The 26,422-nt window shown below is 54.4% G+C and overlaps 1 protein-coding gene across 1 annotated transcript in view; it reads right to left on the reverse strand.

Moving 5' to 3' along the window:
- Positions 1-10,937: 10,937 nt before the first annotated feature.
- The window catches only part of LOC137306699 (tetratricopeptide repeat protein 24), a 41,085-nt gene continuing 25,600 nt past the window's right edge, over positions 10,938-26,422 (reverse strand). Inside the window, exons 7-12 of the mRNA XM_067976042.1 lie at positions 19,076-19,182; positions 16,891-17,045; positions 15,294-15,465; positions 13,769-13,851; positions 12,298-12,352; positions 10,938-11,348 (exon numbers count right to left, since the gene is read on the reverse strand). Of these exons, the coding sequence (XP_067832143.1) occupies positions 11,243-11,348; positions 12,298-12,352; positions 13,769-13,851; positions 15,294-15,465; positions 16,891-17,045; positions 19,076-19,182 (678 nt within the window). The 3' untranslated portion in view covers positions 10,938-11,242. The remainder of the gene's footprint in view (positions 11,349-12,297; positions 12,353-13,768; positions 13,852-15,293; positions 15,466-16,890; positions 17,046-19,075; positions 19,183-26,422) is intronic.

The following is a 26,422-nucleotide window of genomic DNA, read 5'->3' on the forward strand; positions in this document are numbered from 1 at the left end:
TCCTGTATCCCCCTCCATCCCTCGCGACGGTGCTGATTCTTGCTGTGGGGAATCGGATCAACAGGCCGCAGCAAGCCTTCCCAAACCTTACCCGGTTCATCCGGTGTGAGCAAAGCGCCACGTCCCAGCCACACCCGACCCTGACCTCACCCGACATCCACCAGCCTCCGACCCCGGGGGGGGGGGGGGGGGGGGAGCAGCTCTCGATCGCCCTGCCGGGAACCAGCCCACCTCTCGGTCTCGGGGGAAGCCCGACTGCAGCACTCCGATGCTCTGACCACCACCCTCGACCTCAGCACGGACCAGACCAGCCTTCCCGCCATCAAATAAAGTGGCCTCCCTTTACCAGGAGCAGAGCAACAGCAGGAGGCCATTCAGCCCCTCGAGCCTGTTCCACCGTTCGATGTGATCATGGCTGATCTGTCCCTCAACTCCATTTGGTTCCATATCCCTCGAGACCCTGACCCAATAAACATCGATCGATCTCAGTCTTGAAAGCTCCAATTGACCCCCGGCCTCAACAGTTTTTTGGGGGGGGGAGAGAGTTCCAGATTCCCACTCCCCTTTGTGTGAGGAAGTGCTTCCTGACATCACCCTGAACGGCCCGGCTCTAATTTTAAGGTTCTGCCCCCTTGTTCTGGACTCCCCCCACCAGAGGAAATAGTTTCTCTCTATCGACCCTATCAAATCCTTTAATCATCTCAAACCCCTCGATTAGATCACCCCTTAATCTTCTACACTCGAGGGAATACAAGCCCAGTCTGTGCAACCTGTCCTCGTAATTTAACCCTTTTAGCCCCGGTATCATTCTGGTGAATCTGCACTGCACCCCCTCCAAGGCCAATATATCCTTCCTGAGGTGCGGTGCCCAGAACTGAACACAGTCTCTCCAGACGGGGTCTGACCAGGACTCTATAACTGAAACATCACCTCCTCCCCCTTTGTATTCTGGCCCCCTCCAGATAAAGGATTAAATGTCTCAGAAGCTGCTGTGGTTTAATCCCGGTTTCATTCAAGCAGTTCCCGCAGGCCGACTCACCCGAGATACTTCACCGGTCTGTCGCTGGAGAACATCTGTGCGGACGGTGCCCGCCACTCCGGTTTGCGGGAGCAGAAGTCCATCGTTTGGGAGGCGCCGAGTCCTGTTCTGCGGGCAGCGACTCGAGACGACACAAACACGCCGAGGCCCAGGAGGGTCCTGATCCCGAACATTCGAGGACGACCGCGGAAACAGCCGGTCTGTGCGGGAGAGAACGGCAATTCAAAGAACCTGCATTTCTAGCGCGCCTTTCACCAACTCAGGACGTCCCAAAGAGCTTTACAGCCAGTGAGGTAATTCTGAAGTGTCGTCACTGTTGTAATGTGGGAAACGCGGCAGCCAATTTGCGCACAGCAAGATCCCACAAACAGCAATGAGATAAATGACCAGATCATCTGTCTCTAGTGGTGTTGGTCGAGTGATAAACGTTGGCCCCAGGACCCCGGGGAGAACTCCCCCCTGCTCTTCTTCCAATAGCGGCCGTGGGATCTTTTACATCCACCTGAGAGGGGCAGTCGGGGCCCTCGGTTTAACGTCTCATCCAAAAGACGGCACCTCCGACCACAGGCCCTGGTTTGAGGGTGGGGGGGAGGGGGAGGGGGGGACGGGAGGGGAAGGGGAGACAGGGAGTGACCGCAGGCCCCGGGGGGGGGGGGGGGGAGGTGACAGGGAGTGACCACAGGCCCCGGGGGGGGGGGGGGGGGGGAGAGGTGACAGGGAGTGACCTCAGGCCCCGGGGGGGGGGGGGGGGGGGAGGTGACAGGGAGTGACCACAGGCCCTGGTGGGGGGGGGGGAGGTGACAGGGAGTGACCACAGGCCCCGGGGGGGGGGGGGGGGGGGGGTGACAGGGAGTGACCACAGGCCCGGGGGGGGGGGGGGAGGAGGTGACAGGGAGTGACCACAGGCCCCGGGGGTGTGGGGGTGGAGACAGGGAGTGACCACAGGCCCTGGTGGGGGGGGGGGGGGGGGGAGGTGACAGGGAGTGACCACAGGCCCCGGGGGGGGGGGTGACAGGGAGTGACCACAGGCCCCGGGGGGGGGGGGGGGGGGGGGTGACAGGGAGTGACCACAGGCCCCGGGGGGGGGGGGGGGAGGAGGTGACAGGGAGTGACCACAGGCCCCGGGGGGGGGGGTGACAGGGAGTGACCACAGGCCCCGGGGGGGGGGGGGTGACAGGGAGTGACCACAGGCCCCGGGGGGGGGGGGGTGACAGGGAGTGACCACAGGCCGGCCTGGGGGGGGGGGGGGGGGGGGTGACAGGGAGTGACCACAGGCCCCGGGGGGGGGGGGGTGTGACAGGGAGTGACCACAGGCCCCGGGGGTGTGGGGGTGGAGACAGGGAGTGACCACAGGCCCTGGTGGGGGGGGGGGGGGGGGGGGAGGTGACAGGGAGTGACCACAGGCCCCGGGGGGGGGGGGGTGACAGGGAGTGACCACAGGCCCCGGGGGGGGGGGGTGACAGGGAGTGACCACAGGCCCCGGGGGGGGGGGGTGACAGGGAGTGACCACAGGCCCTGGGGGGGGGGTGGGGGGGGGTGACAGGGAGTGACCACAGGCCCCGGGGGGGGGGGGGGTGTGACAGGGAGTGACCACAGGCCCCGGGGGGGGGGGGGGTGACAGGGAGTGACCACAGGCCCTGGGGGGGGGGGGGGGTGACAGGGAGTGACCACAGGCCCCGGGGGGGGGGGGTGTGTGACAGGGAGTGACCACAGGCCCCGGGGGGGGGGGGGTGACAGGGAGTGACCACAGGCCCCGGGGGGGGGGGGGGTGGTGACAGGGAGTGACCACAAGCCCCGGGGGGGGGGTGACAGGGAGTGACCACAAGCCCCGGGGGGGGGGGGGTGACAGGGAGTGACCACAAGCCCCGGGGGGAGGGGGTGACAGGGAGTGACCACAAGCCCCGGGGGGGGGGTGACAGGGAGTGACCACAAGCCCCGGGGGGGGGGTGACAGGGAGTGACCACAAGCCCCGGGGGGGGGGGGGGGTGACAGGGAGTGACCACAGGCCCCGGAGGGGGGGGGGTGTGACAGGGAGTGACCACAGGCCCTGGGGGGGGGGGGGGTGTGTGACAGGGAGTGACCACAGGCCCCGGGGGGGGGGGGGGGGGGGTGACAGGGAGTGACCACAGGCCCTGGGGGGGGGGGGGGGGTGACAGGGAGTGACCACAGGCCCCGGGGGGGGGGGGGGGGGGGTGACAGGGAGTGACCACAGGCCCCGGGGAGGGGGGGGTGACAGGGAGTGACCACAAGCCCCGGGGGGGGGGGGTGACAGGGAGTGACCACAGGCCCCGGGGGGGGGGGGGGGTGACAGGGAGTGACCACAGGCCCCGGGGGGGTGACAGGGAGTGACCACAGGCCCCGGGGGGGTGACAGGGAGTGACCACAGGCCCCGGGGGGGTGACAGGGAGTGACCACAAGCCCCGGGGGGGGGGGTGACAGGGAGTGACCACAAGCCCCGGGGGGGGGGGGGGGGGGTGACAGGGAGTGACCACAGGCCCCGGGGGGGGGGGGGGTGACAGGGAGTGACCACAGGCCCCGGGGGGGTGACAGGGAGTGACCACAGGCCCCGGGGGGGGGGGGTGACAGGGAGTGACCACAGGCCCCGGGGGGGGGGGGGGTGACAGGGAGTGACCACAGGCCCCGGGGGGGGGGGGGGGGTGACAGGGAGTGACCACAGGCCCCGGGGGGGGGGGGGGGTGACAGGGAGTGACCACAGGCCCCGGGGGGGGGGGGGGGGGTGGTCAGCGGCCGGGCTGAGGGCCCGGGTTGTTTCCCTCAATCCCTCACTGAATGACCCCGGGGCACCGCCCCTCGCCCGGCCTTCACCATCACCAGAGCCTCGGAGCTGCGGCCTACCCGGACCGGCTGCCACTCACCCTCTGTCGGCCGCTCAGACCGAGCGCAACCGGACCCCTGGCGAAGGCCGCGCCCCGCCCTCAGTCAAAGAGTCGGCCAATAGCATCGAGCAAAGGGCGGGGTCAACGTTGACTGACATTACAATTGGCCAATCAATGATTGCGACGCCCGGACGGTCTCACACCCAATCAGATCTGGTTATTGGTTTGACTGGCACTAAAATTAACCAATCAATAATAGAATTGAACGGAAACCCATGCGTCATAAAGGGGCGGGATCAATTTTGACTGGCACTAGAATCAGCCAATAAACATTCGCAACGCCCAGTCAGTCACACAGAGACCCAATCAGTCGGAGGAAAGGGCGGGCCTTATTCTGACTGACACGAAAGACAACCAATGAGTAATGAACAGTCCCCCTGTCAGTCACAAATCGGAGCCAATGGGAGAGGCGAAGGGGCGGGATTAACCCCTTCATGGGTTAAAGGGTGCTTTTCTTTCTTACCCCTGTTGCCCTCCCTCCTCTCCCAAAGGCTCTCGCTGGACCAAACTTCCACAGGTGCCAGCCGGCCTACCGAACCCAAGTGGCACGGTCTCCCTGTGCAAGCCCAGACCGTGAGTGGTGGTGAGCTGTTCGACTGTGGGGGGCATCACAGCGCAGTCCAATCAGGCCCCATGCAGCTTTCCACTGACCCCTCAGTGGGCAAGGATATGAGATGGGACATTGGCCAATTCCCCCCTCCACTGGGCACTGCAACAGCCCCTATCTGCTTCAACCATTGCTGGCATGAGGGACCGTTCCCTCCTCCAGTCAAGCCTGCAAATAACACATTTGGCGTCACGGCGCTTGTTGTTATTGGTGATTTTCTACATAGCAACAGTCATTACACTGCACATCGATTGACTGGAGCACTTCCAGATGGTTCAATGTGATGAGGCACAATATAAACACAAGGCTTTCTTTTCCCTCTCCACCCTCGCCCCCCAACCCCAACATTTGGGGAGCTTCTTGGGAGGGCGGGGGTTTATTCATTCTCGGGATGTGGGTGTCGCTGGCAAGCCCGGCATTTATTGTCCATCCCCAGAGAAGGTGGTGGTGAGCCGTCTTCTTGAACCGCTGCAGTCCCGTGTGGTGAAGGTTCTCCCACAGTGCTGTTAGGTAGGGAGTTACGGGATTTTGACCCAGCGACGATGAAGGAACGGCCGATATATTTCCAAGACGGGATGGTGTGTGACTTGGAGAGGAACTCGGAGGTGATGGTGGTCCCAAGCGCCTGCTGCCCTTGTCCTTCTAGGGGGGTGTGTTGGGTACAGCCCTGCGTTCATACTGTGTAAACAGCATGAATGACCTGGGAACACCTTCCCCTTGTTTGCACACAGTTTACACGTTCCTGCCTATGTGTGGGCGGGCATGCTTTGCGCCAATAGGACCGGCCCCAGGAAATGGGAGGGTGAGGAAGGGGTCCCCTAACATCTTTCTGCCCTCACGCAGATCCGCCAAAATAAACCGTTAGGCATTCCTCTTTCTCATTCCCGTTTCTCCTTTCTCTCCCATTCCCTTTCCCCTCGTGTCTTATTCCCACTCGTTCTAATTCCCTTTCCATTGCTTCTCCCTGTTCCTCTTCTCCCTTTGCTTCTATTTACCTTCTTATTCCTTACACAGTTGCCTTTGTGTCGCTGGTTCACAACCTCTGAGTCAGAAGGTCGTGGGTTCAAGTCCCCACTCCAGAGACTTGAGCCCAGTGGAGGGGGGAATTGGCCAATGTCCCATCTCATATCCTTGCCCACTGAGGGGTCAGTGGAAAGCTGCATGGGGCCTGATTGGACTGCACTGTGATGCCCCCCACAGTCGAACAGCTCACCACCACTCACGGTCTGGGCTTGCACAGGGAGACCGTGCCACTTGGGTTCGGTAGGCCGGCTGGCACCTGTGGAAGTTTGGTCCAGCGAGAGCCTTTGGGAGAGGAGGGAGGGAGGGCAACAGGGGTAAGAAAGAAAAGCACCCTTTAACCCATGAAGGGGTTAATCCCGCCCCTTCGCCTCTCCCATTGGCTCCGATTTGTGACTGACAGGGGGACTGTTCATTACTCATTGGTTGTCTTTCGTGTCAGTCAGAATAAGGCCCGCCCTTTCCTCCGACTGATTGGGTCTCTGTGTGACTGACTGGGCGTTCCGAATGTTTATTGGCTGATTGTAGTGCCAGTCAAAGTTGATCCCGCCCCTTTATGACGCATGGGTTTCCGTTTAATTCTATTATTGATTGGTTAATTTTAGTGCCAGTCAAACCAATAACCAGATCTGATTGGGTGTGAGACCGTCCGGGCGTCGCAATCATTGATTGGCCAATTGTAATGTCGGTACTGAGGGAGTGCTGCACTGTCGGAGGTGCCGTCTTTCGGATGAGACGTTAAACCGAGGGCCCCGTCTGCCCCTCTTAGGTGGATGTAAAAGATCCCACGGCCACTATTGGAAGAAGAGCAGGGGGGTTCTCTCCGGGGTCCTGGGCTAATAGTGATCTTTCAATCAGCATCACTAAAACAGATTATCTGGTCGTTTATCTCATTGCTGTTGGTGGGATCTTGCTGTGCACTAATTGGCTGCCGCATTTCCTATGTAACAGTGACTACACTTCAAAAGTATCATTGGCTATGAAGTGCTTTGGGACCTTCCCTCCTGCGCACTGACGGATCTTCCCACCCGCTTAAAACTGATCCTGCTCTGGGAATGAATTGGAAAGTCTTGTTTACACACTCTCCAACCCCCAAGAACATCTCCGATTTCCCCAAACTCGTTCAGCTCCACTCGCTGTAGTTTTTTCTCTCCCCCCGTTTCACTCTTTGGCAATCTAAAGAAACTCTGAACTTCTCCAGCAGCAGACTGGTCACCGTGTTTCCACTTCACTACCACTGCCCACAGCACCCGGTTCAGGACTTTGTTTTTATCCTATCTCGCACAGAATGATGCCTTCAGGGGATTTCTGTGAATGAGAAAGAGGCAAAGGAATAGGGGGGGGAGGGAGGGAGAGAGAGAGAGAGGGAGAGAAGCCAAGGAAGGGGGAGAGGGGGGAAGGGAGGGAGAGAGAGAAAGAGAACAGGGGAAAGAAAGAGAGAAACAAAGAAAGGGGGAAGAGAGGGAGGGAGAGAAATAGGCCAGGGGGATAGAACAAGAGTAGGCCATTTGGCCCTGCTCCACCATTCAATATGATAAAACTGATCGTCTAACTCAGTACCCTGTTCCCGCTTTTTCCCCATATCCCTTGAGCATTAAGAAACATCATGCATTGGCCGGGAATCGAATCCTGGTCTCCCCCCCGTGGCAGGCGAGAATTCTACTCCCGAACCACCAATGCTCAGGAGAAATGATGTGGAGATGCCGGTGATGGACTGGGGTTGACAATTGTAAACAATTTTACAACACCAAGTTATAGTCCAACAATTTTATTTTTAATCCCACAAGCTTTCGGAGGCTTCCTCCTTCCTCAGGTGAACGGTGTGGAAATGACATTTTCGAATCCTTCGCATTTTAAAATCACAGAACAATGCCTGGTGATTACTGCCCGTTGCCAAGGCAATCACAGTGAGCAGACAGAAAGGTGTCACCTAAAAAGGCCACCGAATATACAAACCCCAAAAACAAAAAAAGAGAGAGAGAGATAAGGAAGACAGTCAATGACCCGTTATATTAAAAACAGATAGCTTTTGTTCGCTGGTGGGGTTACGTGTAGTGTGACATGAACCCAAGATCCCGGTTGAGGCCGTCCTCATGGGTGCAGAACTTGGCTATCAATTTCTGCTCGACGATTTTGCGTTGTCGTGTGTCTCGAAGGCCGCCTTGGAGTATGCTTACCCGAAGGTCAGCCTCCGAAAGCTTGTGGGATTAAAAATAAAATTGTTGGACTATAACTTGGTGTTGAAAATTGTTTACAATTGCTCAGGAGAAAGAGAGAGGGGAAGGGAAGGGGAGAGAAGGAAACGAGATCAGGATTAGAGAGAGGGATAGGAAGAAAGAGGGAGAGATTGAGAAAGAGAAAGGGAGACCAGAGAGAGAGGGGTAGAGAGAAACAAAGAAAGGGGGAGAGAGGAAGAGACCAGGGAAAGAGAGAAACAAAGAAAGGGGGAGAGGGCAAGGGGAAGGGGGGAAGAGAAAGAGAGAGACAGAAAGCAGGGGAAGAGAGAAGGGGACACAGAAACAAAGAGAAGGGAAGGGAGGAAGAGAGAGAAAACCAGAGAGAGAGAAGGGAGAGAAACAAAAGAAAGGGGGAAAGGGAAAGAGAGAGATGAAAGGGTGGAGAGGGGGAGAGAGAGAGAGAGAGAGAGGAGAGAAACAAAGGGCAAGAGAGAGGGGAAAAGGAAGGGGAGAGGGAAAGAAAGAGCCAAGGGAGAGATAGAAACAAAAAATGAAAAGAGAGGGAGAGGGAAAGAGAGGAGGAGAGAGAGAGAGAAAGAGAAGGAGGAATGAAAGGGGAGAAAGATACAGACAGTGAAAATAAATTTGTAGGGGAAAATATTTAGGAGCTGATACCTGCGGGTGTAGATTGAGAAACTGGTCATTTTGACTCACAACCCAGAAATAAGAAACTAATGGAAACTCTTTATTTAACTTTAATGTTCGATAACTATACACTTTATACATGATAAAAACAGGCTTAATGATTACCCCTCCTCAAAAATAACCAAAATTAAAAGAGCATTTTTCCAATAACTTGCCTTACTACAACCTCTAAACAGTTTATGCAACTTCACTGAATTCTGTGAGCTGGCTGTGGTAAATTAAACTCTGTAAAATCTGCTTCATCCAGCAGAAACATTCAGGGAGGGGGCTGATTAAGACGCAAATAAACTCTTGTATTTGCTAAAATAATTCTTCACTGTTACACAAGGGAATGCTTTATTCTCCAGAGAGGTGAATCACGAGTTTAAAGTGATTATCGACTCTGAGCTGTGCTTACTGCAGACTCTGTTACAAGCAACCTGAAATATATAGGTTAGCCCGCCCAGAACTGAAGGAAGACTGCTCCTTTTGTTACCGTCCTGATCCTTTTCGGATTGGGACTGAATGCAAGGACAGCGCAGCTGAATAAAACACCCAAGGACCTCGCTGCAGGTGCACACGGCTCATGGAACCAGTGATCGATGAAACAACCCCAGCTGTGATTGGAGGTATCATACAGCACTGGAGAAGGAGGCCATTCGGCCCATCATGCCTGTGCCGGCTCTTTGACAGAGCTGTCCGATTAGTCCCACTCCCCCCTTGCTCTTTTCCCATAGCCCTGCAAATCATTCCTTTTCAACTCCTGTTAGGCTCCAGCTGGAGTATTGTGGCCAATTCTGGGCACCGCACTTTAGGAAGGATGTCAAGGCCTCGGAGAGGGTGCAGAGGAGATTTACTAGAATGGTTCCAGGGATGAGGGACTTCAGTTATGTGGAGAGACTGTAGAAGCTGGGGTTGTTCTCCTTAGAGCAGGGAAGGTTAAGGGGAGATTTAATAGAGGTGTTCAAAATCATGAAGGGTTTTGATAGAGTAAATAAGGAGAAACTGTTTCCAGTGGCAGGAGGGTCGGTAACCAGAGGACACAGATTGAAGATAATTGGCAAAAGAACCAGAGGGGGAGATGAGGAGAATTTTTTGGTATGATCTGGAATTCGCTGCCTGAAAGGGCGGTGGAAGCAGATTCAATAGTAACTTTCAAAAGGGAGTTGGATAAATACTTGAAGGGAAGAAAATTTGCAGGGCTATGGGGAAAGAGCAGGGACTAATTGGATCGCTCTTTCAAAGAGGCAGCACAGGCACGACGGGCCAATTGGCCTCCTCCTGTGCTGTACGATTCTATGAGCAGAGGGTGCATTTGTAACAGAAACAAATACATTTTAAATAGAATACTGGATGCAAAACTAAAGTCCAAATATTTGGGATTGACATTAAAGGAGACTGACCTCAAATAAATAACCAGAACCAAAATAAGTTATATAAAATAAATCAGGGGGTCACCAAGTATATAAAAATAAAGGACTTCCTTTTTTTAAAAAAAAACTGCGCAGTTAATCACATCTTACAAAAAATGTTAAAAAGTTATTTTTTATATATATAATACAGACTGACCAGGAAACGCAATTAGTAATAATTTTTAGTGCCACCATTTTCTCCCTCTGTCTGCTCTGCAGCGAAGCGAACATAGGAACAGGAGGAGGCCATTCAGCCCCTCGAGCCTGTTACATAGAAACAGGAGGCCATTCAGCCCCTCGAGCCTGTTCCGCCATTCAATGAGATCATGGCTGGTCTGAGGGGCACGCTCACCACCCAAGGTTGCTCCCCCACCCCCGTGCCCAGCAGGCACCAGGAACCGCCCACCCCGGGGATGCGTGACTCTCCCCTCTGTGCTCCCCTGCTGCCAAGGGACGTGTCCAGGCCTCAGCTCAGCTCAGACCGGGGACTGAGTGTGGCGGAGCTTCACACGCACGTGGGCCTGTCCCCTTCGCCTCCAGGATAGTGAGGGGGATCGGGTCAGTTTACAGCGGCGTACGGGTACAACAGGGGCTGTGAGTTCCCTCCATTCATGGCCAGACTCCCCCTTCATATTACACAACAGGAGTGTTCCCTGAAGGGATGTCCAGGTAGTAACGTCACTGATCCGATATCCTTTTGCAGGAACAGGCCTCGTATCGGCCTTGGGCTGTAATGGAATCAGGGTGCTCAGACAGTGGGTGTCCTTGAGCTCTTTCCGAGTTGGCCATTGGCTTCTTTCGCCCTCTTGGCTCTCCGGAGGCTGTGGCTTTGCAGGCGCTGGGGGCCTCCCAGTACGTCACCCAAGATATTGAGTGCCAATAGGCTATTCACCATGGGTGGGCATCACAGCCAGGCCTGGTGCTTTTACTCACACAAGATGCACTCACTTATCAGCAAGATAGCGATCAGAAGCAGGAACCCTGTGTGTGTGTGTGTGTGTGTGTGTGTGTGTGTGTGTCCCCGCTTGCACTAGTCTTCATTCTGTCGCCTCCCCCCACCCCTGCCCCCCACCCCCCCCCACCCCGGCCGAGCTCACCTGCGACACTTAACACGCCCTCGCTGGTGACTCTTAATTGCCTTTTCACAGTGATGGCCCCACAGGACAGGACGAGGGGGACACAGCACTGAGCACCCCGATTATATCAGAATCTGAGGCCTGGGAGGGGACGAGGCTCTTGCATCAACCGCGAGAGTTCAACGGGAAAGATACAGCAACAAAACACGTGAGGGAACATGGTGACCTCTTCAAGCAGGATCAGCGATCTTCTGCAAACTGGCATCAGTTTGTGAGAACGGGAATGCTCCGGAGAGAGCTGTTCTTTCTGACCGGTGGGAAAACTGGATCTCACATCACTTTGCACATTTTTGATTCCCATTTTCTCCTCTGTTTCAGGCGTTCCCGCTCATTCCCGTTGACGGAGCTCCCGGAGTTGCCTGTTGCCGGTGCAGCGCTGAAACAGAAAGGAAGGGTTGAGAATGGGGAGCCCCATTCCTCTCCCTCCCCCACCCCATGCTCCTCAAGATGGGGGACATGGCTGGGGAAGGAATGTCCTGCACCCAGTGTCAGCATCAAACACTCCCAGGGCAGGTACAGCACGGGTTAGATACAGAGTAAAGCTCCCTCTACACTGTCCCATCAAACACTCCCAGGGCAGGTACAGCACGGGTTAGATACAGAGTAAAGCTCCCTCTACACTGTCCTGTCAAACACTCCCAGGGGCAGGTACAGGGTTAGATACAGAGTAAAGTTCCCTCTACACTGTCCCATCAAACACTCCCAGGGGCAGGTACAGGGTTAGATACAGAGTAAAGCTCCCTCTACACTGTCCCATCAAACACTCCCAGGGCAGGTACAGCACGGGTTAGATACAGAGTAAAGCTCCCTCTACACTGTCCCATCAAACACTCCCAGGGCAGGTACAGCACGGGTTAGATACAGAGTAAAGCTCCCTCTACACTGACCCATCAAACACTCCCAGGGCAGGTACAGCACGGGTTAGATACAGAGTGAAGCTCCCTCTACACTGTCCCATCAAACACTCCCAGGGCAGGTACAGCACGGGTTAGATACAGAGTGAAGCTCCCTCTACACTGTCCCATCAAACACTCCCAGGGCAGGTACAGCACGGGTTAGATACAGAGTAAAGCTCCCTCTACAAAGGGTCTGGATTTACCATCTTATCCACAGGTCAGCATCCCGTACAATGCAGCATTCCCTGAACATTGCATTGGTGAGTCAGGGTAGATTCTGTGCTCAACATGGGGACCTTCGGACTCCGTGGCAACAATACTCCCAATTGATCCGACCCCACACTTGAGAATTCCAAAATTACACGCAAATAAGCAGCCTCAACTAAATGCCACGGAACAGCCACAATTAGGAGGAACGTTCAGACCTACCCCTCCTCAGCAGCCAGCGTCCGCCTCATCTGAAGCGTTTCGTAGAAATGATCACCTAGGTCAGAAACAGAATGGGAAGCGTGCGGAGGTCAAATGAAAAGAAAGGTTTGCATTTCTATAGCTCCTTCCACGACCTCAGGACGTCCCAAAGCGCTTCACAGACAATGGGGTACTTTTAAGTGCGGTCACTGTTGTAATGGAGAAAACACAGCGGCCAATTTGCGCACAGCAAGATCCCACAAACAGCAATGTGATAATGACCCAGATAATCTGTTTTAGTGATATTGGTTGAGGGATAAATATTGGCCCCAGGACACCGGGGAGCACTCTCCCCTGCTCTTCTTCCAATAGTGGCAACGGGATTGTTTACGTCACCTCAGACGGCACCTCTGACAGTGCAGCACTCCCTCAGTACTGGGCACTGGGAGTGTCGGTCTAGATTATGGGGCTCAAGTCTCTGGAGCGGGGCTCGAACCCACGACCTTCTGACTCGGAGAAAGGATCCAAAAGTCCCAGAATCGGGTGCTCGTTATTCGTTGGGACACCGCTCCTGCTCGGGTTACAGAGTGGGCATTAACAAGGCTCCAAACCCCTCTCGGAGGGCAGGTCATTGATCCCACGAGCGATCTGTGTCCTAACAACGGCCGACTTTCTTTCCACGTGGAAAAGAACTGGATTTTTAAAATCTTTCATCTTCGGCCCTTTATGTGTCTCTGGCTCCTCCCTCCCCAACCACCCAACACTCCTTGGAATGCCGCCATCCCACGCTGTGCTGAGAGACACTCTGGGACTGGCGACCCGCCTCTTGACGGAGGCACTACGCGGAGACTGATGCTCCGGAGACCCTTCTCCGCCGCCAACTGGCAATGACCCGTCCGAAATCCCGGAATTTGGGGAAATCAGGGTGGCACCCTGCTGCTCCGATACGGGGCAGGGTGGGGGTGGAGCCAGAGGCTCTTAAAGGGCCGATGCTGAATGATTAAAAACCTTCTTCTCCGCACGGAAACAAGGTCTGGTTTCCTAATAACATCTATCATTCCTGGGATCGATTACCTTTCAATCCCAGAGGGGCTTTGCGGCCTTCTCAAGGGCCCAGTGCGGAAGCTGCTCTCAGCAGACCCGGCTTCCGCAGGGCCTAACAAGAGCAGAATTCCTGGGAACGTCTCCAGACATGCTCCAGAGTTAGCGGTAAGGGGAGTTGGCAGAAGATATGTCAGGGTCCACCCCCCCCCCTCCGACTGGAATTTAAAAAGCAAGAAAAGACTTGCATTTCTACAGCACCTTTCACCACCTCAGGACGTCCCAAAGCACTTTACAGCCAATGAAGTACTTTTGAAGTGTAGCCACTGTTGTAATGTATGTAGCCCAGTCCGGGTACTGCACTGAACCATTGGGGAAAGCAAATACCCTTTTATAATGGTGACGGGGTATCTGATTTATCATGGCTGCTCCTGGTTTCTGTGCAACTTACTCTTTTGTGTAGCTTTTAGGGTCCCGAGCTGTGGGTTGTTCAGATAGGTGGGGTCCAGCTGTAGATATGTGTTGTTTAAGTTCCTGAGGAGAAGACAGGACAGATATCAGAAGCTGTAACCATTAGATCCGGTGTCACCAACATCTTCTGGCCCGGCTCTTTATAGGTTTGAGACTGCTTCGGATCCTGCTCGTTATCCCAGCCACTTAACTGGGATCACGAGCCCAGGAATAGGAGAGTGAACCTGCATTTCTATAGTGCCTTTCACCACCTCAGGACGTCCCAAAGCACTTCGCAACCAATGAAGCACTTTTTGAAGTGTGGTCACTGTTGTAATGTAGGGAAACACGGCAGCCAATTTGCGCACAGCAAGATCCCACAAACAGCAATGTGATAAATGAACAGATAATCTGTTTTTTAGTGATGTTGGTTGAGGGATAAATATCAGCCACAGGACACCGGGGAGAACTCCCCCCTGCTCTTCTTCTTGGGATCTTTTACGTCCACCTGAGAGGACAGACGGGGGCCTTGGTTTAACGTCTCATCCGAAAGACGGCACCTCCGACAGTGCAGCACTCCCTCAGTACTGGCACTGGGAGTGTCGGCCTGGATTATGGGGCTCGAGTCTCTGGAGTGGGGGCTCGAACCCACGACCTTCTGACTCCGAGGCGAGAGTGCGATTCACTCTCTTATATATAAAACATAGGAATATTTTTTAAAGAATGTATAACAATGACCTTTTGTGATCAAGGCTCTCCTCCTCCCCTAGTGGCTCACTGGGTGAGCGTGGTGCTGATCCTTACAGATCTGTAGTTCCCTGCTTCACTTCCTGGTCTCTGGTGAGTTAGACGGGCTGCCATAGACTGGGCTAGGGAGGAGGTTAAAGAACAAATTCAACCAGGGTGCCCACTCCTCAATATCCAGAGACTCCTGGTGGAATTGGTGCATGTTTGGGCAATGGTTGAGGACTTGATTGCGATTCCCCCCACGGTCGAAATGCCTACATGTATAGGCTCGTGGGTGTAGAATGAATGGCGAGCTCGGGGGTGGCTGGCGGTGTGGAACGGCTTCCCCAACGAGACTCAGCCCCTTCAGGAGAGGTGGAGGGGGGTTGGTGGAAATAGTGGGATGGGGAGGATGAAGAGACGAGTCTGGGTTTTGACGAGAGGAAGATTGAGGAGTTATGCAGTCCCACCCAGCTGAAGACATTAAGGCCCATTGGGAACATACGAACAATGACTGACAGGAAAAGGCCCACTGGTCCACCCAGCCTGTCCCACACAATCGTGATACCTTGTGTATCACAGTATACACACTCCCCACCCCACCCAAAAACAAGTGATCTCCTGGGAGAGGCGAAAAACCAGATAAAAACACAGGCCAATTTGGGGGGAGAAAATCTGGGAAATTCCTCTCCGACCCCTCCGAGGCGATCAAACCTACTCCGGGAGATCACTCTGGCTCTGATAATTCGAGGAATTAGAGGAAGACACTGCTGCAAGTTGGCCATTGCCTGGTTCATTACCTGTTTGCCTGAGCGGGGGCGTTTCGATAAGGATTCTCCTCCTGGTAAAGGTCCTCATCCTCTGTAATGGCAGTAAGGTCGTCCTTCTCCATCTCCTCCGTCTCTGTCCTCCTGCGATGCAAATTTCCGGCATTCTCCCTGTGTACCGCAGCACTCTCGGACTCCGCTATTTCTGAGGGGAGAGAGTTCGGGACATACTTTTGTGGGTTTCAATCCAAAAATGTGAGGTGTGACAATTCTCATTTATTTTAAATTGATTATGGATATATATATCTATATCTATATATAAATTCTTCCCTGTGCGGCCATTTCCTATTCACTTCCTCCAGTCACGTTTTTTTTGGTCACACTTTTTGTATGTCAACATTTAACACTGAAATGCCTAATCAGTTGCACTGGGAATTCTCTATGTAAACATGTCACGTGACACTGTAGTTGCAGGCTGCGCCCACTAGGTACCGTTGCAGCGCTACTGTATCCTGTATCATGGCATCCTCTGATATGCAATGAGCAATGCCACGGGACATCAACTACATACTTACAAAAACTGTAATTTTTTGTTTAAAACTGTTAATTTTGGCGCTGCCATGTTGAGCCAGCCGCCTCACTCATATCTTGAGCTACCCCCAGCCGATTTCCTGGAGCCGGGCAGCTCCCAGGCAGGGCCGAAGGCGCAGTCCCATTGCAGTCACTGCAGCTGCTCCAGGGCACTCCCTGCTGGTGACTTACAGAGTGGCCTAGGGGTGAGGGAGGCCTGAAATGGCGGCAGCTAGATGCTTTTTACATAAGAAGAGCGAAGGTTTTAGTAAGTAGAGTCTAGAACCATGCTGATTTTTGTGCTTCATATTTTTATTCATTCTTGGAATGTGGGCGTCACTGACAAGGCCAGCATTTATTGCCCATCCCTAGATGCCCCTTGAGAAGGTGGTGGTGAGCCGCCTTCTTAAACCGCTGCAGTCCGTGTGGTGAAGGTTCTCCCACAGTGCTGTTAGGAAGGGAGTTCCAGGATTTTGACCCAGCGACGATGAAGGAACGGCCGATATATTTCCAAGTCGGGATGGGGTGTGACTCGGAGGGGAACGTGCAGGTGGTGTTGTTCCCATGTGCCTGCTGTCCTTGTCCTTCTAGGTGGTAGAGGTCGTGGGTTTGGGAGGTGCTGTCGAAGAAGCCTTGGTGAGTTGCTGCAGTGCATCCTGTGGATGGTACACACTGCAGCCACAGTGCGCACCGGTGGTGAAGGGAGAGTATATTTAAGTCATTATTTGTTTGTTTGTAAATATTAGTTCCTTCAGTCCATAAACCTGTGCGGCAGTGTTCACCATTCCAAACAGAATTTGTAAGTGTGGGTGAGAGACTGTGTTAAATACAACAGGCAGATTATTACAAGTGGGGTACTTGGTTACACACCTCCGCAAGGGCAGATATGGAACAGGTAGAGCTTCTGGTTCACAGAGACAGGGTCCATCCACCAGAACGCTGTTAGACCATTGAAGAGGAGAAGATGGTACTAAAAACCCAAATCTGTAATAGGGACTATTTGGTCAAGCATCAATTCCAATTTAAAATTAAAATAATTTCAGCGCGCCCTCTCGATTACCTACGAGTCGGTTGCCGGGAGATTGCCCCGTTTCTCCAGCGGAGGTACCTGGGGCTGCGTAGTCGTATGAAATGAATCCATTGTTGGTCTGCCCTCGCTGTTCATGGTCGAGCTGCGTTCCTCGGGAGCTGGGGGGCAAACAGTTCTCCACAGGCCTGCACACCACAAGGTGTAAGAGAAAGGTGAGGATACAGGGGGAATATGACACACCTTGGAAATGTAAAATGGAGCATTTCTGTACTCACATGCATAATGGGTCAGAAGATTTCTTTTCATTGTGCAGACGGTTGTTATGGTGGGTGGGTGGGATTGAAGGATATGGTGAGAAGGTGGGTAGGTAGGATTGAGGGATATGGTGAGAAGGTGGGTAAGTGGGATTGGGGGATATGGGGAGAAGGTGGGTAGGTGGGATTGGGGGATATGGGGAGAAGGTGGGTAGGTGGGATTAAGGGTGTGGTGAGAAGGTGGGTAGATAGGATTGAGGGATATGGGGAGAAGGTGGGTAGGTGGGATTGGGGGATATGGGGAGAAGGTGGGATTAAGGGTGTGGTGAGAAGGCGGGTAGGTGGGATTGGGGGATATGGGAAGAAGGTGGGTAGGTGGGATTAAGGGATTTGGTGAGAAGGTGGGTAGGTGGGATTGAGGGATATGGGGAGAAGGTGGGTAGGTGGGATTAAGGGATTTGGTGAGAAGGTGGGTAGGTGGGATTGAGGGATATGGGGAGAAGGTGGGTAGGTGGGATTGGGGGATATGGGGAGAAAGTGGGTAGGTGGGATTAAAGGTGTGGTGAGAAGATGGGTAGGTGGGATTGGGGGATATGGTGAGAAGGTGGGTAGGTGGGATTGAGGGATATGGTGGGTAGGTGGGATTGGGGATATGGTGAGGAGATGGGTGGGTGGGATTGAGGGATGTGTGAGAAGGTGGGTGGGTGGGATTGAGGGATGTGTGAGAAGGTGGGTAGGTGGGATTGAGGGATGTGTGAGAAGGTGGGTGGGTGGGATTGAGGGATGTGTGAGAAGGTGGGTAGGTGGATTGAGGGATGTGTGAGAAGGTGGGTAGGTGGGATTGAGGGATGTGTGAGAAGGTGGGTAGGTGGATTGAGGGATGTGTGAGAAGGTGGGTAGGTGGGATTGAGGGATGTGTGAGAAGGTGGGTAGGTGGGATTGAGGGATGTGTGAGAAGGTGGGTAGGTGGGATTGAGGGATGTGTGAGAAGGTGGGTGGGTGGGATTGAGGGATGTGTGAGAAGGTGGGTGGGTGGGATTGAGGGATGTGTGAGAAGGTGGGTAGGTGGGATTGAGGGATGTGTGAGAAGGTGGGTAGGTGGGATTGAGGGTTATATTGAGAAGGTGATGCAAATAAATATTTTTACAAAAATAAAAGCATTAGATTTTTTAGGGATCTGTAACGTCCATTCGGGCCGACAAGGTTGTGACTTTTTCTGGTCATTTAACCACCTTCTCCCTGGACAAATAAGTTCTGTCTCAATTCCTTTCTTCTTCCTCGTTCTAACTGGTACTTGAACCTTTTATCGTCGTGAATAAACGAAAGAAAACACAACGGACCTGATGATAGTTACAGCACGCTCCCTGGAGAATTACCATTGGGCTAAAACCACTTAACGAAGGGATATATCATCTCACGCGGTGGTCTAATGGGTAAAGGCACTGTTAATCCATGGAGAGCAGGATGGACCCGGGTTAGCTCTGCAGTCCCGGGTTAGGAAGAGGAAAAATCAGCTGGGGTTTCCATATAACCATAGAAAGTTTCCAGCACAGGGAGGAGACCATTGAGCCCATCGAGTCTGTGTCGGCCCTTTGCCGGAGAAATCCAAAACGACTCGCGCTGCCCCGCTCCCCCCGCAGTCCTGCACCTTCCGCCTGCTTCACTCCCGTTCACTAGTGACCACCGGTGGAAAGTGCAGGTGTGTGGGTGACAGGGAAGGATGGGAGCAGGGTCAGGGTCGCTTGAAGCTCCCGTTCAGAGGCGAGAGCGTGACCAACTGAGCCAAGGACACACTTACACTGCGCAAGTAAACACTCTGCCAACACTCGCTGTGCAGACTCACACAGAATTGCCACGAACTGGATGGCCACTGGGGCCTCTGGAACTGTAACCCAGCGAGAGGCAGCACCTTCGGGAGAGGATGGGAGAAAATCGGTGGTGGAAAAGGTTTCCTTACTTACTGAAGCACGTGTTTTCGATGATACTGATGCCCGTTTGTATGTCCATGGGTCACGGGGGCTGGACCCCTGAACGGGTTTGTTCGAGGGAAACTCCCAGGTAGGTATTTCTGTGAGTAAAACAAAATGGGCAAATGGTGAATGGCCTGTTCAGGGCAGGCAACGTTGTTTTGAGTGAGTGAAGCACAGAGTATGGATACAGAGTAAAGCTCCCTCGACACTGTCCCATCAAACAATCCCGGGGCAGGTACAGGGTTAGATACAGAGTAAAGCTCCCTCTACACTGTCCCATCAAACATTCCCAGGGCAGGTACAGGGTTAGATACAGAGTAAAGCTCCCTCAACACTGTCCCATCAAACACTCCCAGGGCAGGTACAGCACGGGTTAGATACAGAGTAAAGCTCCCTCTACACAGTCCCGTCAAACACTCCCAGGACAGGTACAGCACGGGTTAGATATAGAGTAAAGCTCCCTCTACACTGTCCCATCAAACACTCCCAGGGCAGGTACAGCACGGGTTAGATACAGAGTAAAGCTCCCTCGTCACTGTCCCATCAAACACTCCCAGGGCAGGTACAGCACGGGTTAGATACAGAGTAAAGCTCCCTCTACACTGTCCCATCAAACACTGGGTGATTGTGATGATGGACCGGGTGAGTGTGATGATGGACCGGGTGAGTGTGATGTCGGACTGGGTGAGTGTGATGATGGACTGGGTGAGTGTGATGTCGGGGGGTGAGTGTGATGATGGACTGGGTGAGTGTGATGATGGGCTGGGTGAGTGTGATGATGGACCGGGTGAGTGTGATGTCGGACTGGGTGAGTGTGATGATGGACTGGGTGAGTGTGATGATGGACTGGGTGAGTGTGATGTCGGACCGGGTGAGTGTGATGATGGACTGGGTGAGTGTGATGATGGACTGGGTGAGTGTGATGTCGGGGGGTGAGTGTGATGTTGGACTGGGTGAGTGTGATGATGGACCGGGTGAGTGTGATGATGGACCGGGTGAGTGTGATGTCGGACTGGGTGAGTGTGATGATGGACTGGGTGAGTGTGATATCAGACTGGGTGAGTGTGATGATGGACTGGGTGAGTGTGATGATGGACTGGGTGAGTGTGATGATGGACCGGGTGAGTGTGATGATGGACTGGGTGGGTGTGATGATGGACTGGGTGAGTGTGATGTCGGACCGGGTGAGTGTGATGATGGACTGGGTGAGTGTGATGATGGACCGGGTGAGTGTGATGATGGACTGGGTGAGTGTGATGATGGACCGGGTGAGTGTGATGTCGGACTGGGTGAGTGTGATGATGGACCGGGTGAGTGTGATGTCGGACTGGGTGAGTGTGATGATGGACTGGGTGAGTGTGATGATGGACTGGGTGAGTGTGATGATGGACTGGGTGAGTGTGATGTCGGACTGGGTGAGTGTGATGATGGACCGGGTGAGTGTGATGTCGGACTGGGTGAGTGTGATGATGGACCGGGTGAGTGTGATGATGGACTGGGTGAGTGTGATGATGGACTGGGTGAGTGTGATGATGGACTGGGTGAGTGTGATGTCGGACTGGGTAAGTGTGATGATGGACTGGGTGAGTGTGATGATGGACCGGGTGAGTGTGATGATGGACTGGGTGAGTGTGATGATGGACTGGGTGAGTGTGATGTCGGACTGGGTGAGTGTGATGATGGACTGGGTGAGTGTGATGATGGACCGGGTGAGTGTGATGATGGACTGGGAGAGTGTGATGATGGACTGGGTGAGTGTGATGATGGACTGGGAGAGTGTGATGATGGACTGGGTGAGTGTGATGATGGACCGGGTGAGTGTGATGATGGACTGGGTGAGTGTGATGTTGGACTGGGTGAGTGTGATGTTGGACTGGGTGAGTGTGATGATGGACTGGGTGAGTGTGATGATGGACTGGGTGAGTGTGATGATGGACCGGGTGAGTGTGATGATGGACTGGGAGAGTGTGATGTTGGACTGGGTGAGTGTGATGATGGACTGGGGTGAGTGGGATGTTGGACAGGGTGAGTGTGATGTCGGACTGGGTGAGTGTGGTGTTGGACTGGGTGAGTGTGATGATGGACTGGGTGAGTGTGATAATGGACTGGGTGAGTGTGATGATGGACTGGGTGAGTGTGATGTCGGACTGGGTGAGTGTGGTGTTGGACTGGGTGAGTGTGATGTCGGGGGGGTGAGTGTGATGATGGACTGGGTGAGTGTGGTGTTGGACCGGGTGAGTGTGATGTCGGGGGGGTGAGTGTGATGATGGACTGGGTGAGTGTGGTGTTGGACCGGGTGAGTGTGATGATGGACTGGGTGAGTGTGATGATGGACTGGGTGAGTGTGATGATGGACCGGGTGAGTGTGATGTCGGACTGGGTGAGTGTGGTGTTGGACTGGGTGAGTGTGGTGTTGGACTGGGTGAGTGTGATGTCGGACTGGGTGAGTGTGATGATGGACTGGGTGAGTGTGATGATGGACTGGGGTGAGTGGGATGTCGGACTGGGTGAGTGTGATGTTGGACTGGGTGAGTGTGATGTTGGACTGGGTGAGTGTGATGATGGACTGGGTGAGTGTGATGACGGACTGGGTGAGTGGGATGTCGGACTGGGTGAGTGTGATGTTGGACTGGGTGAGTGTGGTGTTGGACTGGGTGAGTGTGATGTCGGACTGGGTGAGTGTGGTGTTGGACTGGGTGAGTGGGATGTCGGACTGGGTGAGTGTGATGATGGACTGGGTGAGTGTGATGATGGACCGGGTGAGTGTGATGTTGGACTGGGTGAGTGTGATGATGGACTGGGTGAGTGTGATGATGGACTGGGTGAGTGTGATGATGGACTGGGGTGAGTGGGATGTCGGACTGGGTGAGTGTGATGATGGACCGGGTGAGTGTGATGATGGACTGGGTGAGTGTGATGATGGACCGGGTGAGTGCGATGATGGACTGGGTGAGTGTGATGTCGGACTGGGTGAGTGCGATGATGGACCGGGTGAGTGTGATGATGGACTGGGTGAGTGTGATGTCGGACTGGGTGAGTGTGATGATGGACCGGGTGAGTGTGATGATGGACCGGGTGAGTGTGATGTCGGACTGGGTGAGTGTGATGATGGACCGGGTGAGTGTGATGATGGACCGGGTGAGTGTGATGATGGACTGGGGTGAGTGTGATGTCGGACTGGGTGAGTGTGATGATGGACTGGGTGAGTGTGATGTCGGACTGGGTGAGTGTGATGTCGGACTGGGTGAGTGTGATGATGGACTGGGTGAGTGTGATGATGGACTGGGTGAGTGTGATGATGGACTGGGTGAGTGTGATGATGGACCGGGTGAGTGTGATGATGGACTGGGTGAGTGTGATGATGGACTGGGTGAGTGTGATGATGGACTGGGTGAGTGTGATGATGGACCGGGTGAGTGTGATGATGGACCGGGTGAGTGTGATGATGGACCGGGTGAGTGTGATGATGGACCGGGTGAGTGTGATGATGGACTGGGTGAGTGTGATGTCGGACTGGGTGAGTGTGATGATGGACCGGGTGAGTGTGATGATGGACCGGGTGAGTGTGATGATGGACCGGGTGAGTGTGATGATGGACCGGGTGAGTGTGATGATGGACCGGGTGAGTGTGATGATGGACTGGGTGAGTGTGATGATGGACTGGGGTGAGTGGGATGTCGGACTGGGTGAGTGTGATGATGGACCGGGTGAGTGTGATGATGGACTGGGTGAGTGTGATGATGGACCGGGTGAGTGCGATGATGGACTGGGTGAGTGTGATGTCGGACTGGGTGAGTGCGATGATGGACCGGGTGAGTGTGATGATGGACTGGGTGAGTGTGATGTCGGACTGGGTGAGTGTGATGATGGACCGGGTGAGTGTGATGATGGACCGGGTGAGTGTGATGTCGGACTGGGTGAGTGTGATGATGGACCGGGTGAGTGTGATGATGGACCGGGTGAGTGTGATGATGGACTGGGGTGAGTGTGATGTCGGACTGGGTGAGTGTGATGATGGACTGGGTGAGTGTGATGTCGGACTGGGTGAGTGTGATGTCGGACTGGGTGAGTGTGATGATGGACTGGGTGAGTGTGATGATGGACTGGGTGAGTGTGATGATGGACTGGGTGAGTGTGATGATGGACCGGGTGAGTGTGATGATGGACTGGGTGAGTGTGATGATGGACTGGGTGAGTGTGATGATGGACTGGGTGAGTGTGATGATGGACCGGGTGAGTGTGATGATGGACCGGGTGAGTGTGATGATGGACCGGGTGAGTGTGATGATGGACCGGGTGAGTGTGATGATGGACTGGGTGAGTGTGATGTCGGACTGGGTGAGTGTGATGATGGACCGGGTGAGTGTGATGATGGACCGGGTGAGTGTGATGATGGACCGGGTGAGTGTGATGATGGACCGGGTGAGTGTGATGATGGACCGGGTGAGTGTGATGATGGACCGGGTGAGTGTGATGATGGACTGGGTGAGTGTGATGTCGGACTGGGTGAGTGTGATGATGGACCGGGTGAGTGTGATGATGGACCGGGTGAGTGTGATGATGGACCGGGTGAGTGTGATGATGGACCGGGTGAGTGTGATGATGGACTGGGTGAGTGTGATGTCGGACTGGGTGAGTGTGATGATGGACCGGGTGAGTGTGATGATGGACCGGGTGAGTGTGATGATGGACCGGGTGAGTGTGATGATGGACTGGGTGAGTGTGATGATGGACTGGGTGAGTGTGATGTTGGACTGGGTGAGTGTGATGTCGGGGGGGTGAGTGTGATGTTGGACTGGGTGAGTGTGATGTCGGACTGGGTGAGTGTGATGATGGACTGGGAGAGTGTGATGATGGACTGGGTGAGTGTGATGATGGACTGGGTGAGTGCGATGATGGACTGGGTGAGTGTGATGATGGACTGGGTGAGTGTGATGATGGACTGGGTGAGTGTGATGATGGACTGGGTGAGTGTGATGATGGACTGGGCGAGTGTGATGATGGACTGGGCGAGTGTGATGATGGACTGGGTGAGTGTGATGATGGACTGGGTGAGTGTGATGATGGACCGGGTGAGTGTGATGATGGACTGGGTGAGTGTGATGATGGACTGGGTGAGTGCGATGATGGACTGGGTGAGTGTGATGATGGACTGGGTGAGTGTGATGATGGACTGGGCGAGTGTGATGATGGACTGGGCGAGTGTGATGATGGACTGGGTGAGTGTGATGATGGACCGGGTGAGTGTGATGTTGGACTGGGTGAGTGTGATGTCGGGGGGGTGAGTGTGATGTTGGACTGGGTGAGTGTGATGTCGGACTGGGTGAGTGTGATGATGGACCGGGTGAGTGTGATGATGGACTGGGGTGAGTGTGATGATGGACTGGGTGAGTGTGATGATGGACTGGGTGAGTGTGATGATGGACTGGGTGAGTGTGATGATGGACTGGGTGAGTGTGATGATGGACTGGGAGAGTGTGATGATGGACTGGGTGAGTGTGATGATGGACTGGGTGAGTGTGATGATGGACTGGGTGAGTGTGATGATGGACCGGGTGAGTGTGATGATGGACCGGGTGAGTGTGATGATGGACTGGGTGAGTGTGATGATGGACTGGGTGAGTGTGATGATGGACCGGGTGAGTGTGATGATGGACTGGGGTGAGTGTGATGATGGACTGGGAGAGTGTGATGATGGACTGGGTGAGTGTGATGATGGACCGGGTGAGTGTGATGTCGGACCGGGTGAGTGTGATGTCGGACTGGGTGAGTGTGATGATGGACTGGGTGAGTGTGATGATGGACTGGGTGAGTGTGATGATGGACTGGGAGAGTGTGATGATGGACTGGGTGAGTGTGATGATGGACCGGGTGAGTGTGATGTCGGACCGGGTGAGTGTGATGATGGACTGGGTGAGTGTGATGATGGACTGGGTGAGTGTGATGCTGGACTGGGTGAGTGTGATGATGGACCGGGAGAGTGTGATGATGGACCGGGTGAGTGTGATGATGGACCGGGTGAGTGTGATGATGGACCGGGTGAGTGTGATGATGGACCGGGTGAGTGTGATGTCGGACTGGGTGAGTGTGATGATGGACTGGGAGAGTGTGATGTTGGACTGGGTGAGTGTGATGTCGGACTGGGTGAGTGTGATGATGGACTGGGTGAGTGTGATGATGGACCGGGAGAGTGTGATGATGGACCGGGTGAGTGTGATGATGGACCGGGTGAGTGTGATGATGGACCGGGTGAGTGTGATGATGGACCGGGTGAGTGTGATGATGGACCGGGTGAGTGTGATGATGGACCGGGTGAGTGTGATGATGGACTGGGTGAGTGTGATGATGGACTGGGTGAGTGTGATGATGGACTGGGTGAGTGTGATGATGGACCGGGTGAGTGTGATGATGGACCGGGTGAGTGTGATGTCGGACCGGGTGAGTGTGATGATGGACTGGGTGAGTGTGATGATGGACTGGGTGAGTGTGATGATGGACTGGGTGAGTGTGATGATGGACTGGGAGAGTGTGATGATGGACTGGGTGAGTGTGATGATGGACTGGGTGAGTGTGATGATGGACTGGGAGAGTGTGATGATGGACCGGGTGAGTGTGATGATGGACTGGGTGAGTGTGATGATGGACTGGGTGAGTGTGATGATGGACTGGGGTGAGTGTGATGATGGACTGGGTGAGTGTGATGATGGACTGGGAGAGTGTGATGATGGACCGGGTGAGTGTGATGATGGACTGGGTGAGTGTGATGATGGACCGTGTGAGTGTGATGATGGACCGGGTGAGTGTGATGATGGACTGGGTGAGTGTGATGATGGACTGGCCGAGTGTGATGTCGGACTGGGTGAGTGTGATGTCGGACTGGGTGAGTGTGATGATGGACCGGGTGAGTGTGATGATGGACCGGGTGAGTGTGATGTCGGACTTGGTGAGTGTGATGATGGACTGGGTGAGTGTGATGTCGGACTTGGTGAGTGTGATGATGGACTGGGTGAGTGTGATGATGGACTGGGAGAGTGTGATGATGGACTGGGAGAGTGTGATGATGGACTGGGTGAGTGTGATGATGGACTGGGGTGAGTGTGATGATGGACTGGGTGAGTGTGATGATGGACTGGGTGAGTGTGATGATGGACCGGGTGAGTGTGATGATGGACCGGGTGAGTGTGATGTCGGACTTGGTGAGTGTGATGATGGACTGGGTGAGTGTGATGATGGACTGGGAGAGTGTGATGATGGACAGGGTGAGTGTGATGTTGGACTGGGTGAGTGTGATGTCGGACTGGGTGAGTGTGATGTCGGACTGGGTGAGTGTGATGATGG

This window comes from Heptranchias perlo, chromosome 44, assembly GCF_035084215.1.
Source record: "Heptranchias perlo isolate sHepPer1 chromosome 44, sHepPer1.hap1, whole genome shotgun sequence".
Taxonomy (NCBI): domain Eukaryota; kingdom Metazoa; phylum Chordata; class Chondrichthyes; order Hexanchiformes; family Hexanchidae; genus Heptranchias; species Heptranchias perlo.